Here is an 18,367-nt window from a genome sequence, read left to right as displayed (position 1 = left end):
TCATTGGTCTTTAATTTCTCCTCTGTGAATTCTTCTGCAAGGGTTTCTCCAGATTAAAACCCTAATTATAGATAAGATAAGTCTGTATTATTTTCATTTTATATATGAAAAAATTGAGACATAGAGTAAAAGGCTCATATTAATAGGAAATATTTGTGTGCAAGCTGAAAATGAAGGGCATGCCTCCTTATTCCTTACTTGCCCTCTTCTTTGTTAATCATTCATTCATTCATTCATTAAACTTATTTAACTGCCTATTGTGTGCCAGGTACTATGACTAGCACTAGAAATACAATAAGCAAAGAAACAGTCTCCTCCTCTCAAATTGCTAAATCTACCATTTCAAAGAGACAATACTAATACACAATTAGTAAGAATGCAAGTGCTATGACGGGTACAGGCCCAGGGAGCCATTTGACCACATGAGAGGAACCTGTCAGTCAGCTTCAGGGAATCAGAAAAGTCATACTCATCAAGGAGAATCTGGAAAGTAGAAGAATAAGGAGAAGTTAGCTAGTAAAAAGGGACTGGAGAAAAGTAGAAAGGGAGGGAATTATTCCAGTCAGCACACTTTATTATTTAAATTCACATGCTGTGTTTTTCCACTCTTATTCATGTGCAGTATGACCGGAAGTCATATTTTTCAAAGCTATTTCCTACAAATGTGCATCTGTGATCACATTTCCCTTTAGTACTCTGCAGTACTATTAAATCATTCTTTATGTCTTAATTATAAAATAAATCTTTGCACACAATTTCAAATTCCCCTATAAAATATAACCAATTAAAAAAACAAAAATAAAAACTACAGCTCTGAATTTTCAGCTCTGTGAAGGAATTCTATTAAGGGAATCTAAAATGAGATGTGTAATAAACCTTGAAGGATGGGGAATAGGCTAGGTCCAATGACAAATGGATGGCTGTGAGTCTACTCTGTAGCAAAGTTGGGAATGTCCCATGAATGATCATTCAGAACATTTTCTATGCTAGAAAACTTTAGGAACCCAAGAAAAACAACTGATCAATCAGTGTCTCTGGCAGCAACTCTAAGGACATATTGCCCAGAATGAAAATCTTGCTGAAGGGTTTGAACCAATGAGATTTCTCAAGAGGAAGCATGGATTTATATCAAGATAAAGCTATCAAATATTTATGCCACCACTAGCCCCACCTTGCCCATGCAGACATTGTTAATTAATCATGATTCTGTTTCCTACTAAATAGACTCAGGACTTCTTTCAGAGGAGTAACTGGCCAAGTTGCCTCCCCTGATGTAGCAAAGATAAAATTAATAAATAAGTTAGTAGATAACCACAGAGTTTTAATCTCAGTCCCAGAAAGTTAACATATCTAATTAAACTTCATATTGCCCCCTCTGAAAAATAGAGATAATGATATTTACCTCATTTTTTATTATGATGATTACATAAAATTTCTGGAATAACACATGATATATAGTAGGCATTCAATAAATGTTAGTCTCTTTTTTTTTTTTTTTGATACTGACATAAAGAGGAATATGGCAGCTTCCTGTTGAGGCAGTTACCAATAAAACTTGCTTAACACCTTGGATAAAGACTCTCTTTTTATTGGAGAAAGCAATCATGCCATGTTTTGTTTCGTGCTAAGGTAATGGTAAAAATCAATCAACTGTAGAATATGCCTTCCTTGAAGAAAACTTGGGAACTTTTCTATTTTTTTTTCTATGCTAAAATAAAAAAAAAGAAAAGAAAAGTTACAATTAACAGCCTCCTTAAGAAAAGTACATCTATCTGACCTTCATAGTTGGATGGCACTTTCTAAAGAATGACTTTACTGGTTACTGTCTCATTCTTTCCTCTATACATACTTCCCAGATCCAATGAATTACTCAAAATTAGATTAATCAGTCATAAAAAATGTCCCAAATGACTAGTCAGCATGAGGAATATTTCTTTTTCTTTGAGATGGAGTCTCACTCTGTCACCCAGGCTGGAGTGCAGTGGTGCAATCTTGGCTCACTGCAACCTCCATCTCCTGGGTTCAAGCAATTCTCCTGCCTCAGCCTCCCGGGTAGCTGGGACTACAGGCGCCTGCCACCATGCCTGGCTAATTTTTGTATTTTTAGTAGAGATGGAGTTTCACCATATTGGCCAGGCTTGTCTTGAACTCCTGACCTTGTGATCCACCCACCTCGGCCTCCCAAAGTGCTGGGATTACAGGCGTGAGCCACTGCACCTGCCCACGAGGAATATTTCTAATATGAAACATGTCACATCCCTAGGCAGAAGTAAGTTTTTGAGCTGCTTATCTAGTTTTGCCCTCTTTGGGTTCCAGAAACTAGACTCAAATTCAGGTGTAGTGAATTGATTTTAGACTTCTGTCTAAAACACTACATAATAGTTCTGTAACTTGGGACTTCTAAAGGCAATGCAAAAGTTTTTTGAGAATGACTTATCCATGCACTAGAATTAGAATTCTTTATTTAATTGTATACAAAATATATTAATTTGTAAAATGCTATATTAACCATATGAGTGAGGCACTGTGCTCAGTACTGAGGACCCGTTTGTGTGCAAAAGAGACAAACTCCCTATCATCAGGGTGCTTCTAGTCAAGTAGAGAAGACAGACCTTAATGATACAGTCAATCAAACTCCCCCTACCACAAAATAGATTATAAATACAGTAAGTGCTACAGAGAGAAATGAGTTTCCTCAATGTCTCACAGCACACACAGACACCCACCATTTCAAATTCTCTGAATTATGGAAGTGATGAAAAACTTTAGCTCAGGCTAAGTAAAGAAAAAATATTAAAGGATCAGGGATATGAACACTAGAGAAAGAATTCTGATTCTGTATCACCCTGTGATCCCAGTTCAACATCCATGAGATCCAAATCCAGAGAGGTAAAGAAAGAAGGAAAGGCAGAAAGATGGCTTATTGGTTAAATAGATGGAAAGCAAGCATGATGTTGTTAGTCACCAGTCAACACCTTGTGCTCTGGACAGATCTGTTGCTCAAATATCAAAGAGGAAACCCACAACAGCCCCTTGTCAGTTCTGTATCCCCATATTAGTTTTAATAGATCAGTTTTTTATAATCTATCTTATATCTTCCTTCTCATTGTATACCTGAAATGACCTAACCAGCAGCTGAGAGCACATACATCTTATTCTCAGAGATTCTAAACAGCAACTTCCTTTATCCAAAATATACAGGAATGTAGGAGCTTGGTAAGGAGCTCTTGTTCAGCCCAATTTACAGAACATCAGGCATCTCTCCCTGAAGAGACACTTGGAACAGGGTTTGAAAAATGCAGCAGTCTAGAAACTAGTAACTACAGGAATATTAATACTGCAAAACTAACAATCTAAGCATGAGTACCAGCTGTGAATGAGGAGTCACATCATTTTTAGGGGTCCAGAAAATCAGTAGATCATCCATTCTGCTATTAGACTTATGGGAAACACATTAGTGAAGTAATAGAATGAAAGTGGACAATATAGTTTTGGCAGCTCACTTTCCCTCTTTCAAAAAAGAAAAACTTGTCTTTTCAATATATGTCAGTTCAAGTTTTGAAAAGATGGATTATACAAGAGAACCACAGACTTACGAATCAAGTATAAAAGGGAAGAAAAATTAAAAGCGAATAGATACCTAAATAGATGTTATTAGAAAATGGACCGCAGTTTTCTAATCCATGTTTCATCTGCATTTCTAGAAAATAATATAATACTGTGCATTTTCTGAGAACCAGAGAAATGGCAATATGCTTGTTAGGAAGGAATTTCACTGACATGATCAAGATTATTTAATTTAAAATATAATAACATATGCTAAATTGATTAAATTCATAATAAAACTATACATTATATGCGCTTTAGACTCTTAGGTAACCTCTACATACACTTCCAGTAACTTACCATTACAGTAAGGATGAAACAGGGATAAAAAATACAACCATTGATGGAAAAAATGCCCAGTGATTAGAAGAAAATAAGGAAGTTAGGAACAATAACTACACAGATATTTGTACAACTGTGTACATAGTAAGGGTAGTTATCACTGAGAATTTAAATTTATATCATAATGAGGTTAGCATTATTTCAAGATTCTGAGATTTGGTAGACCTTGTTTCATGTTAGAAAGTATATTATCCCTTATTCAAAAGAAATAAATCTAATACTAGTGAAGGGAAAAAAACATATAATTATCTAATGTCAGAAGAGATATCTGTGAACCTGAAGCTTGAAGCTTTGTGCAAGCTATTTGGGTAAGAATTTTAAAAAGTAAAACAGAACTGATATTCTTAGAGGAGACTGTGGTGGGCCATCCAATTAATACTTTCCTTTGGCTTCTGATACACTTCCTTCCTTCTGTCTGATGTTACATCTTCCCTGACATATTCTCTCCCTCTCTCATTCATTAGTATTGGTGTTACACCAGACTGCTAGGCTCTGCTCTCATCCACATCTAAGAATTTCCTCATTGGTTGTGTTTATTTCCATGTCTCTTATTTTCAGCTTCTATAAAAAGATGATTCCTAAAGCTGTAACTTCCACACTGATAGCTTTTCAAAGCTCACTAGGTCAGACTCAGTACAAACAGCATGCTCAAACTGGAGCTAGATATCATTCCCATGAAATGTGACCCGTTGCTTCCTAAGCCCTCATCTTAGTTAACAGTATTGCTATCAGCTACAAAGCCTTTCTTCTTGATTCTTCTATCTTCTTCATAATTTCTTTCAATTCCAGTTCTGAAATGTCTTTACCAACTAATTGTTTTCTCTAGTACAGTTACTTAGTTTTTGTCTTTATCATCCCTGTCTCCTTGTGATAGTCTTCTGACTGGTTTCTTCATTTCCAGTCTTCACTTGCCATCACAGCCTCCTGCCTTTTCAATCTATCTCCCCACACCACCACCAGTCCTGCCCTTGAGATGATATATTTTATAAAAAGCCTTAAGTAAGGTTAGGATGATTACATCTTGGAGTTATCATATAAGGCATTTGCACAATGGGTAAGAATTTGGCTTGATAATCTCTAAGGTTAAATTGCACCAAAGACTAATATAGCATAACTGAAGTTGCTTATTCAAAATAAAGATTCCTTTGCCCCACCACAATGTACTGACTCAAAATCTTCTGAGTTTAGACTCCTGAGTTACAGTTTTGTAGGCTTCCCAAGTGATTGTGATACGCATCCATTTTTTGGAAACTCTAAGATCTTATTCAATTATAAGATTCAGTGATTATAACCCTTTAATCAGAGTCCAGTTTGCTATTCTTAGAGAATAGTTACAACAGTATTTTTTGCAATGAAGGCATCAAACTAAATGTAAGACTTTCTAAATGGTTTACATTAAATAAAAGAAACATTCATTTAATATATAAATCCTGAAAGATTTGTGAAAATAATTACATCACATTAGAGACAAGCCTCATGTACATTTTTAACACATATATCTAATGAGTTTTCTTTAGTTTCACACAGATGTTAGTAAGCTGAACATGAAGAGTTCAAAAATACATCTGATAAAAATAGTAGTAAATGTTATTCTATGCAAAGTATTTAGAAATTAAACTTAATTACATTAAGATGAAAACAATTAAGATTTAGCAGAACAGTAGGAAAAACTGGGGTAAAATTAAGTGTTTAATTACTTTTTCCAGCTCATTCTTTTAGGTAATGAAAAGATTCCTGCCCTATATACAAACATAACGTTTCCTATATAAGTAAATTGCTGTGGACATTAGCAGCACATGACCTAGCAGTAGAAACAGACCTCTATATATTTAATAAATTTTATTGTCAAATCATTGCTATAAATGAACTAATATAAAATAATAAATATAGGAATGGGATAGGTACAGTGGCTCATGCCTGTAATCCCAGCACTTTGAGAGGCCGAGGAAGGTGGATGACTCAAGGCAAGGAGTTCGACCAGCCTGGCCAACATAATCCCGTCTCTACTAAATATACAAAAAAAGTAGCCGGGCGTGCCTGTAATCCCAGCTCAGGCGGCTGAGGCACAAGAATCGCTTGAACCCGGGAGGCAGAGGTTGCAGTGAGCCAAGATCACACCACTGCACTCTAGCCTGGGTGACAAAGGGCGACTATGTCTCAAAAAAAAAAAAAAAAAAAAAAAAAAAAAAAAAAATATATATATATATATATATATATATATATATATATATATATATATATGATTAATACTTTTTTTGGTAAAACAGCCTCTCCAAGGAGCAAATTTGTAAATATAAGCCTAAACTCTATGGCATACTAAAGTATCAGAGGTTGAATTCCAACTATATAGGAAGCACATGGGAGTGTAGATGACTAGAAATACAGATATAGGTATATTAATTAGCAATGAGATATGTATTTTTATACTTAATGAGGTCATATAACACAACTGTTTTGTATTTAGTTATATTTAGTCTGAGCTATCCACAATTTTTTAAAATTTAAAGCCCTTTGTTTCAATATTAAATGCACAATTATTTAGAGTAAGAATACATTTTCCCATAGAAACATTTTGCAAAGTGTGCTGAGAATCACAGGCTAGCTCATAACTCCTACTAAATCCATTATGACTTTAATTATAGTACTAATAGTACTATCTGAAATGCGAGATCTTAAAGCAAAACAGCAGCAGGGCAGAAATAAGGGGAAGAATAATTCCCTTCCCTTCCCTTTCCCCTTCCCCTTCTCTTTCCTTTGTTTCTTCCCTTCCCTTCTTCCCTTCCCTTTCTACAACGAAGCTACCCTTAGGCATATTTTGAAAGAACTACATGCTTCCTTGCTGTCATTACTTGTTGTTGCCTCCCCTACCTCCCAGTAACCATTGATATTCAAAGCCACTGACTGCAACACCCTTGATCATGGGATAGGACAAGTTAATAGGAAAACTTTACTCCTTATCAATAAGGATTTGTTTTCCCTGCATATATCAAAAAAATAAATAAATGAAAGGAGCTTAAACAAAGAAGATGTGGATATGCATAGTCCACAGGTAGTGGGGGGTCCATGGTTCTCAGGGAGTGGAGCCCCCTCTATTTTTCTCTTCCAAACCCAGAACACATTTTCTGTCCTTCAAGTTACCTTGAAGTCCAAAACAACTGCTGGAGCTGTAGCCATCATGTTTATGTGCCAGGCAGCAGAAGAAGAAAGTAAAGAAGGGAAAAAGGTTACTTTCTACCATGAGTCATTTTCCTTTCAGGAATCCTCTGTGTACATGTTATTGGCTGAAACCTATTCCTATGCCACATTTCACAGCAATGGTTGATGAAAAATGTAGTATTGTAACTAATGCCTTTACCATCCCAAATGAAATTAGAGGTCTATTGCTGAGAATGAAGGGGAGAATAGATATTGACATGCAATTAGTCATTTCTGCTACATTCCTCAAATGCCCAATGCTCCAGATTACTTGCCTCCTTTCCTACTTACTCAGTGAAGCTATCTCAAGTCCATTTTCTTTAAAGTCTAACTGACAGGAATGATCCTCCTAGAACAATGGTTCTCAACTTTGGTTGCACATTAGAAGCACTTGCAGTATTGTTAAAAAAATCCTGATGCCCATGTCACACTCAGACAAATTAAGTCAGAAGCTCAACCAATGGGACACCCAGGTCTCAGGATTTTATATATGTGTGTAAATATGTATATATGTAGTCTTGGTGATTCTAGTGTGTAGGCAACTTTGAGAACCACTGTCCTAAAAAATTGTAAAAGACAGATAATCCAAATGATGCTATATTCTGTCACTATTTTTCTGCTATATAATCAAGGAATAATTTAAAAACTCCATATCATAAATAAAGAATAAGGAACGATTTTGAGAGTGGTGCACTTCCCTTGCCTGCCAATTGTTTGCCTTTGGGGTCAGTTTTCTTATAAAAATGAACATCCTCCTTTTTTTAACAGAATCTTCTAAAACATCTAAACCACAAGATTCTCTGAAAATTCCAACTCTTCTTTACTAGTGTTGGTCATATTTCATACCTTTTTCACTTTTCACACACTCCCACATCCATTCAAACACTCTATATGGCTCTAAAATAAGTCTTAAATGTGTGCACACCTTTATCTCATCCAAAACCCACATAGAAACCAAAGAAATGTTTAAAACACACACACACACACAAATCTGAGCTTGTCATTGCTCTACAAAGATCCTTAGAATAACTTCCTACTGATCTAGGATTCTCTAACCTGCAAGATCCCCTTCCTGCCTACCTCCCAGCCTCATCTTAGGCCACTTGTTACACCGTCATACGGTGGCTTCCCTTCATGCCTCTCTTCCTTACAGTTAATGTAGTTTAACTGTAAGTTTGCCAAGCCCATGAAATCCCCAACTCCATCAAACCAACAAATTTATTTGCTCATTCCTATTGTAGGAGGCCTTTGCTGCTTCAAGAGACTGCTTAGAACCCATGTTATACCTCTTCATGACCCTTATCACAGTTACAGTTGGTTAAAAGGCCACTGATTTTTTTTATGAGAGCAGGAAACATGTTCTGCATTATTTTGTTTCAGAACCTAGAATAGTTCCTATCACAGACCATGTACATGTTCAGTAATATCATCATTAACGTTTTCTGAATGAATACATGAAACAGTAAGTAGCAGGAGATTCTGAAATTAGAAAGGTAGATGGGGAACAAACTGAAATGGTCATAAACAGCTGCTTGTAACTTAGGGATATGTGACCCAAGTCAACATCTCTCCCTCCTTTACAATATGTGTTTGTGTCTCTGCAGGTTGTGACTTGATCCCAGTACAGTATCTTCGATGGGGTGACCCTGAACCCATTGCAGCTGTGGTGTTTGCCTGCCTTGGCCTCCTGGCCACCCTGTTTGTTACTGTAGTCTTCATCATTTACCGTGATACACCAGTAGTCAAGTCCTCAAGCAGGGAACTCTGCTACATTATCCTTGCTGGCATCTGCCTGGGCTACTTATGTACCTTCTGCCTCATTGCGAAGCCCAAACAGATTTACTGCTACCTTCAGAGAATTGGCATTGGTCTCTCCCCAGCCATGAGCTACTCAGCCCTTGTAACAAAGACCAACCGTATTGCAAGGATCCTGGCTGGCAGCAAGAAGAAGATCTGTACCAAAAAGCCCAGATTCATGAGTGCCTGTGCCCAGCTAGTGATTGCTTTCATTCTCATATGCATCCAGTTGGGCATCATCGTTGCCCTCTTTATAATGGAGCCTCCTGACATAATGCATGACTACCCAAGCATTCGAGAAGTCTACCTGATCTGTAACACCACCAACCTAGGAGTTGTCACTCCACTTGGATACAATGGATTGTTGATTTTGAGCTGCACCTTCTATGCGTTCAAGACCAGAAATGTTCCAGCTAACTTCAACGAGGCCAAGTATATCGCCTTCACAATGTACACGACCTGCATTATATGGCTAGCTTTTGTGCCAATCTACTTTGGCAGCAACTACAAAATCATCACCATGTGTTTCTCGGTCAGCCTCAGTGCCACAGTGGCCCTAGGCTGCATGTTTGTGCCGAAGGTGTACATCATCCTGGCCAAACCAGAGAGAAACGTGCGCAGCGCCTTCACCACATCTACCGTGGTGCGCATGCATGTAGGGGATGGCAAGTCATCCTCCGCAGCCAGCAGATCCAGCAGCCTAGTCAACCTGTGGAAGAGAAGGGGCTCCTCTGGGGAAACCTTAAGGTAAAAGTTGTGGGGGCTTAGAGGGATGCTGGCCCCTAAAACTGGAGCAGAGGCATGTGTTTCCTGGGTCTTTTAAATGGGAGAAATCTGGGTAAATGAAACCATGTGAGGCAGGGTGACTTACGGCATGGACCTTCTCATAAAATGGCATTTATGGGGTTAATGGGATGTGGGTCCAATTACTTAGGCCAAGTCTAGAAACATGGAAGTCAAAATCTCTAATAAAGCAGAGTTACAGCGTAGGGGGAGTGAGGTCGAGAGGGCAGACAGAGCAGAGTTAGCTCACAAAGCCAAGGCAAGGACCCTCAAGTTCTGAGGGGACAGAGTTATACTGTGGGTTAAATTCTAGTTCACCAGAACACAGTAAAAATATGTTACTAACAAAGATTATACTGAGAGCAAAATGCCAAGAACTCGACACATCAGACTGCACTTGCACGTGCCTAAACCTTATTCAAGCCAGAAGAGTACTTAAATGCCCATCCAATAGAGGCACAAGAATGTAGGATTTATATTTTAGTTCTTAATGGGCAAGATGAAATCTTTAGGAGATGTCTAAGCAGCTGAAAAGGGCAAAACAACAAAGTGACTTTGCACATAAAAACAACCAGTCATTTTCCCAATTCTTTGTTGCCTATAGTCTCATCCCACCCCAAGTTCAATATCACAGGTAGTAGTTATTCGACCATTTCAATCTGAAAAGAATCTAAAGCCAGAAGCCAATGATTTCCCCCCATATAAGGAAATTCCTTATGTGATAAATGATCCCAAAGCACTTCAAAAGACAAGATCATGTTATCAGTGGCTTGGGAAAAATGTTGAAGTATGAAAAAGGCAACACCAATTGTTGATAACTGGGACTAAGTATCACCTCTATTTAAGAAGTGTAATGTGTAATCAAAAGAGCTGGTCAAGACATCAGCCCTGCTAACTCTTCTGAAATTTAACAGTATTTCTAAAATCTAGATAAATAAATGGAAGATATGTAGATTTCAAATGGAAGCTACATATCTAAATAACATTTCTTGAACTATTCTCCTATACTATCACTTAGCCTGCAGGAAAGTCCTACTTTTCTGTCAGCCCTAAATCTTCAAAGTATGACTTATTATGATGGTAAAGATACTATGTCTGCTGAAGTTTGAAAATAAATCAGAGGATAGTTGGATTTTATCCACAAGGTCCAGTTCGTTTACATTATTAACTTGTACTCTCACCTCTTTCAACTCTTTTCTACTTGTTTTACACTTCTCCTCTCTTTCTACATACATTGTAAACGACATTCAATTAAACTGTAACTCATGTCTTCTTTTTCAATAAATCCTGGCAATGTCATGGTCTGTACACAGCAGGCCTTTCATATATCTAACCTGCTGGCCTATTTTCCATCTGCCTTCCTGACTCCTGTATGAACCATTCTTTTTCTGAAATTTCTGCAAGATCAGCCTTTCCTTTTGGCTAAGAAAATTTATTTTTCAAACTTTTGTTTTATCAGCTTTTCTTCAAGTCCTATCTGTAAACAGAATCTCCCAGGAAAGCCTGGTATATAAAACAAGCATATTGATGGAGGAAGGGAATTGTGAGTCTATGTCTGAGCACGTAAAAAACTCACTAGAGAAAGCCCCTTAGGGAGACAGCATGGAGTGGTGGCAGAGAACACCGGCTGCCTAGCCAGATTGTTTTGGGTTTGAACAACAGCAGTGCTACTCTGCACCTTATTTCTATCATCTGACAAACTGGATTGTAAAAAGTGAAGGAGATAATATGTGTAATGGCTGGCACATAGCAGGCACTTTATTGAAGGTAGCACAGTATAGTGCTGGAGAGCAGTGGGATTAAATACTGGCAGCATCACTTAGCAGGTGCAGAACCTTAGGCAAATTCACTTAACCTCTCTATGCTTTGATTTCTTCCTCCGAAAAAATGGAGATAAAGAAATGCATACTTCATAGACTGGTTGTGATGACTGAATAAGTTAACATGTGTATAGTGTCTGCCACATAGTAAGCCCTTCTTAAGTATTTGCTATTTTGATTAACTAAGTTAACCATTGTCAGTCTTCTTTTACTCATGAAAGTTACTGTACCCAATACACAATCTGGATGATCTTAATAACAAAGACAGCACTATAAACGGCAGCACAAACCTATGGAGACATTGATTATACAATCTGAGTTTTACAGGGCATCTCGATCTTCATGTTGTCCAGCTCTTTGCCATTCTGTATAGCACATCCTGTCTTCCAATTTAAGCAGAGCAAGCTCCTTAGGGATGGAGGCCTTCTTTACCTTGCTCATCACTGTGCCTCCAATACCTACCTGTACCTTGAAGGGTGCTTGACACATAGAATATGCTCAATAATGATTTTTGGTATGTTTGTTGAATGAATTTGGGATGGTATTAATGTGGTAGGTACTTTTTTTGCTTGTCTTCAAATGTGCACACTCTTACTCCCTAGTTGTACTATTAACTTTTATAAGATTAAGGCAACAGTGCCCTGTATTACAGATATCTCTCTCACTCCTGTGGTCATCAGTCTCTGCTCTAGAATCGGATCACTGATCCCTTGCTTTACTATAGTTATAATGTTTCTCTAGTAACATTCAATAAATATTTTCAACTGTTTTATTTCTAATTTAATAAACAAAGGGACAAACAAAAGCAAGAAATTTTACTGATAGTGCCAACCACTAGAAAACGGAAATTCTAAAGATTTTTGTTGCAATATTTTAACTTGTTTTTCCTACAGGGCCATGTAGTTTTTTACAATTTTGAAATCTGTGCATTTGGATGTTAGAATCTGAAAGAGGGTAAAGAGAAACCTTTGGCTAGTGTTTGGTCTTCTTTCTGCAATCTTGGCAAATCTTGATCTGTCTATGTGATTATAGCTGACACAGGCCACAGTCTGATTATATGGAGATTTCTTTTTTGACATCAACTGGCATATTCAAGCTAGAACCTGCTTTTGATATGGATAAGAAAAAGGGGCAGGGAAAGCTATAATTCTTTTGTATCACATGCATCTGATATCTGCTCTCCTTTTTAACCCACAGTCATTAGAAAGAGATGCAAACTAAAATTCCTTTCCTCTATAGCTTCCATGAGCTCCAAAACTAAATATTTCTTCTCTGTGATACAAAATCTGTGATGTTTAGCATATTTATTACACTATAGGATATAGCTGGTTATGCAGGGATTCAGCTCCCATTTGATAATTACTTTTATAAAAAGCCAGTGTATAACACATGGTTCACCACACTTCAGCTTAACTAATGGGAAACAAATAAATTCAGGTATTTCTAATATTTTTACATTTTCTTCTAAATTGCTTCCATGAGTTGTGCTTCTCAGGCATGAAAATTTTAATATGCTATTGAGCCCATCTCTTGGGATGTCGTGTGGGCTTAAATAGGTAAATCAAGTCTCTGGATGTAGGTCTTTGGTGGAGAAGCATCTACCATGCTCGACCCAGCCCTGTTCTGCTGTCCTCTGTCAGGTGTATGAAGAAACAGGCTGCTATAATCTGAGATTGGGTATGCCCTCTGTTTCTGCATGGGGTCGTGTGTGTCCCTTCCACATGGAATGGCAGATGGTAAGGGCTCTCTATCTTAAAGAGGATACTAATTGTGTACCTCAAAATGAAGACTATAATAATATCTAAGATTATGGTAACTATGTCTCCAAAAGTTTGTACAGGCTCCTGGAAAGGTGTATGTACACAGATGGAAAATGCAAAGGCAGCATACTAGTTTAGAGTTCTGGCTTTGGAACCACACCTGGATTTCAATTCAGCTATGAATTTGAATAAGGCACTTTAGTCTGTTTTCTCAACTGTAAAATGGTAGATAATAATTCCTATTTTGAGTAGTAAATGAGGTAATATGCATTAAGTGTTTAGTACCAGCACGTAGAAAGTATTCAATAAATGCTACCTCAACCTTTTAGAATTGTGTCTGCAAGTAGCAGAAAGCCTGTTTTCAAACACTTATACTCTTTAGAGTTCATTTTCCTCATGTTATAAAAATTGTGGAGGGAGATTTCTTTGGGTGTTGGTTCAGTGATGCAAAGGCAAACACTTCTACCATTCTCTAGGCCTTTTACTAATGGTTGTAATATAGTTGTCATGGTTCCATACATTGTGTACTTTCATTAGGGAAAACAAAAGTCTTCCCAGAGTCCCATAAGAATTGCCCTTGTGTCTCACTGGCTCAAACTGTCTAATATAAGAGAATATGGGAAAGTGACATTTAGCCTCTTCCATCTCTATCATGGAAATGGAAAGAAAAAATGGCGTGTCAGGTGTTTGTTAGATAATCCAGTGCATAGTGCCTAAAATGTTAGCACCTAGTAGTAGTCACAGTGGTAGCAGTCGCAGAAGGAAGAGGAATGGAACAGAGAAGAGGGCAAAGAAGAGGAAAGAAGTAAGAAGAAGTGGAGCACAAAGTAGGAGACTGGAAAAAAGTTTCAAATCAGAGTAGTCCCCCAAAATGGTTCATTTATTACCTACCTACTATGTTCTGCCACCTTACAGAACTTTTTGTATGTATAACTAGTCTAACATTTCTAATTGTCATAAAATACTGCAAGTTGAAGCAACAATCCTCCCATTTTTCAGATGGGGAATTTGAGGTCCTGCACGGTGAGAATACTTGCCTATTGTTTCATGACTAATGAGTAATGGAGCAGTTTTTAAATTAAGGTCTTAGCTGATGATTACTAGAGCTAAGCATATATGGACTGTTTTCTTTGGAAAATTAGTGTATTCTTTGAAAAATTAAATAGCTCCATGAAAAAGAAATTATTTGGTCAAAAAGGTGAAAAAACTCTATTCTCTTATTGGAGATAAACACTGAGAAGTCTTGCACTGTAGAAACCTATCATCTATTTGTTAACTCTTTCTATCATTTTGCAAACATATATATAAGACCATTTTTTTCCAAGTAAACCTCTTAACATTCTGAAGAACTGATGCTCCAAAGAACTTACTTTGGAAAACATCATCATAGACCCAAGAGAAGACATGTTTATGGGGCCTGAAGAGTAGTTCATATCTTTAGTGAGAAGGGGGCTAGACGAAGCAAATTTCCACCTCTCATCATGGAGAAAGAATCACTTTGAGCTCTCTGAGCACCTAAGGAGACAACAGAGGTAATTCTAACAGATCCAACAATTTTCTGTGAAGTTAAATTGGCTCAACCTAGAGCACAAATAGAAAAGGGCCCGGAATCAGTCATTCAATTCACTGAAATAGCAAAGGGAGATTTTTATTTAAATGGAAATGAGTCACTACAGATTTTTTTATATGGAAACATGCTATTTATGCCATCAATGTATAGAGGTCCCTGTGATTAACATTTTGGTTCTAGACACTAATTTCCAGCACAACATGGTGCAGCATCAAATCATTGTCAAGCAGATAATGCCAGGCTTCCGTTTAAGGCATTCACTTCAGCTGCAAATTGACAAATGAACACAAGGCCAGTTCTGACCTAAATAAAGCATTGAATCTGATGAATCTAAAGTTCTAGCTCTGCAAGATTCAGAATTTCCAGGCACATGGAACTGGGGTTCTAAAATGCAATGGGCCTTTCATGGCTAAATTGATGACAGAGACCTACAGCTGGAAGTTATAAATTTTCTCAGAAGGCAAAACCCTCCCCTGGGATTCTAGTCAGGGGGCAGAATCATTAGTGTTGCCTCCACCTTAACTGAAATTTAGAAACTGCCATTTGCCACTTCTGTTTTAATTAACTAATTAACTTTGCTTTAATTAGCATTGTCACGAGGGCCCACTTTGGCTGTCTGCTAAAGCAACTGCTGGTCTCCCCACATTCACTGGCCGAATTACAATATGCCTAGAAAACTGGTTCATTTGTGTGAATTCCAATATACTCCAATTGTTATCAGAGCTTTCATAATTTCCAATGGCTTATATTTCCTTCAGGCATTATTAGTCTGCATGAAGTGATGTTCATGCTATTTCTCTTTCTTTAGAGTCCTCCACCTTTTCCTTCTATCTCTCCAGATCCTACTAATCTTCCAAGGCTAGGACACCTCAATGAGACCCTATCAGATTTACCCATCTCACAGATTTTCCCCCATCTGGACTCTTGGAGCATTTATTATGTATTCCATATATTTCACACATATCACTCACCCTTTCTTCACTTGTTATTTATTCACAGACATTGACTGAGGACTGAGCAATACCACCACTGTGCTAGGCCCTCGGGATATTGAGTTTGTTTTGTATACATATGTAACATTTTCACAACTATCTAATGCTGTCTTCAGCGTATTTATATCTCCCTTGGTGCCTAGCACAGTGCTTGCCATGCAGTGATTAATAAAGAGCACACAGAAGGACAGGTGGATTAGAGATCTGTTGGGCAGCACCTCATGGAGCTCACACTGCCTTCAGAGTGAACAAGATTACTCACTTTGCTGACTTGACGGGCCAGATTTTATCTGATAATGCTTTGTCCTAAAAATATAAGAAAAAAAATGCTTTCTTTCTAAAATCAACTTTTCTTTTTAAAATCAAGCTTCCATTGAATGCCTACTCAGCAGCATCAGTAACTGTTCCAGATCCTAGGGATACAGAGATAGATAAAAAACAATCTTTGAGAAGCCCTCAGTCTCCCAGGAAAGGCAGGATTAGAAACAGTAAGTTCAATAAAGCAATACAGTGCCATGATAGGAGCCTATAGAGAAACAGAAGGACCCAAAGGTAGAAGTAGTAAATTCTGTCCGAAATTAGAAATAATGTTTAAAAGATACTCATTCAAACAAGAAAAACTATCTAAGTGTTTTAAACCCTGTTTAGAAGCCTTCAGGGCTTCTCTGCCCAGTAGGACAGGATAGAGCCATAAATTTCTTTTGCATAATAGGAAAGGCCCTTGCTAATCTGACTCCTTCACCCTTAGCTAGCCTTGCTTCTGGCCACCCCCTGCCTGACTTTCCACACTGATCCTTATACAATTTCCTTGCTCTAGGGCCTCTAGAGAGGCAGCTACTTTGGTATGAAATACACCTACCCCATCTCACCCTCAACTCTCACTTGGCCAACTCATACTCATCTTAGATACCAATTCTGCTGGAAAGCCTCTCCTGGCCCTCTGAGACTGCATTAAGTTCCCCTCCTTATGATCCAAATGAGCCATGTGCTTCTCACTACAGAGCATTTATCATCCCACGTTAGAATTGTCTGTTTAATTGAAAGACTCTTTTGCACCATCATCTCTAGCCTCGCCACAGACACACACTATACCATGAACTTATTAAAGAGAGGAGCTGTATCTTACTCATTTTCTGTATCATTTGCACCATGCACAGTGCCAATCACATACTCAATACTCAAAAAATGTTTGTTAAATGAATACATGGATAAATAACTAAAGTCTGAGCTGCACTGGCATTTGCCAGTGAACAAGAAAAGGCTGAAGCTAGGGAGTAATAGTTATTGAGCACTTGCTATGGGCCAGGCACTGCTCTAAACCCCTTAAATGTAATGAATCTTTTTATATCCACAACAATCTATGGGGTAGGCATTATTTGCTCATTTATTGTACACATGAGGAAACTGAGGCAAACAGAAGCTAATTGACTTCCCCATTCAGATAGTAAGTAGAAGAGGAAGGATTAGAATAAAAGGAAGCTAGCTTCATAGCCCACTCAGGTAACCTTTAAGCTGTGTTCCTTATTCCAGCCCTTATGACAAACATGGCAGCCCTAACTGAGGAAAAACGGAGATTAATGAGTGAGGAGTAGAACTCCCCGCCAAGGAATTTCCTTGAAAACTGCTCCCTGCATCTTTATTGCACTGCACACTTCTGATTCCATCATATCCTGAATGAACCAAATTTGATTGTGAATAGAGTACACAAAAGCTTCTGAGATAAAATTTAAACCTTAAGAACTGCCTGAAATTTGGTGGTGATTTTCAAATATTTGTATAGATTTTCTTTATGAGAATAAAATCTGACTGACTTATTTTTATTATGTATAATATTTTTACAGGAATTGAGAAGACTTACACTACTTTTTGGTATAATATTTTTAGTTACAAAGTTTTTATTATAAACTTTTATTATGAGCTCTTTATAAACCACATTTTTACTCTGCTTCTATTTACTAATTTTTCCTTCCAAGAAGTCCCACAAACTTAAAAAAATAGAACTTTATAAATATACTTTGAGAATTATGCTGTTTTGTTTTTGTGTTGTTTGTTGTATATATATATATATATATTTTTTGAGATGGAATCTCACTCTGTTGCCAGGCTGTAGTGCAGAGGTATGATCTGGGCTCACTGCAACCTCCACCTCTCAGTTTCAAGCGATTCTCCTGCCTCAGCCTCCCAAGTTGTGGGACTATAAGCGCGCACCACCACACCCAGCTAATTTTTGGATTTTTAGAAGAGATTGGGTTTCACCATGTTGTCCAGGATGGTCTCGATCTCTTGACCTCATGATCCACCTGCCAGCAGGTCAATGTTTCAAGTCATCTAACCCTTTCCCACTCTCTCCCCTTAGAACAAAATTACAGGAGTGCAGCCTGTGAAATCTCAACAGCAGAAATTGCAACCCTTTTCCAAATCCCACCTATCCCTTAGCACAATGGCATTCAACAGGTGCTTACTTTGGATAATAACAATGAATGAGGAACTGCAGAAACACTG

General features: G+C 37.7%; 1 protein-coding gene and 1 long non-coding RNA gene across 10 annotated transcripts in view; one reads left to right on the top strand and one right to left on the bottom strand.

Moving 5' to 3' along the window:
• The window catches only part of GRM5 (glutamate metabotropic receptor 5), an 810,828-nt gene that overhangs the window by 738,894 nt on the left and 53,567 nt on the right, over positions 1 to 18,367 (top strand). For all 9 annotated transcript variants that reach the window (XM_054662592.2, XM_054662591.2, XM_063784377.1 and 6 more), the window contains one exon: positions 8,748 to 9,687. In XM_054662592.2, the coding sequence (XP_054518567.1) occupies positions 8,748 to 9,687 (940 nt within the window). The remainder of the gene's footprint in view (positions 1 to 8,747; positions 9,688 to 18,367) is intronic.
• LOC134807367 (uncharacterized) overlaps positions 1 to 18,367 on the bottom strand; it is a 121,644-nt gene that overhangs the window by 56,709 nt on the left and 46,568 nt on the right. The window lies entirely within an intron of this gene.

The sequence above is a fragment of the Pan troglodytes genome, chromosome 9, assembly GCF_028858775.2.
Source record: "Pan troglodytes isolate AG18354 chromosome 9, NHGRI_mPanTro3-v2.0_pri, whole genome shotgun sequence".
Classification (NCBI taxonomy): Eukaryota; Metazoa; Chordata; class Mammalia; order Primates; family Hominidae; genus Pan; species Pan troglodytes.
The sequence above is the reverse complement of the archived record's forward strand: the minus strand, read 5'-3'. Positions and strand labels throughout refer to the sequence as shown.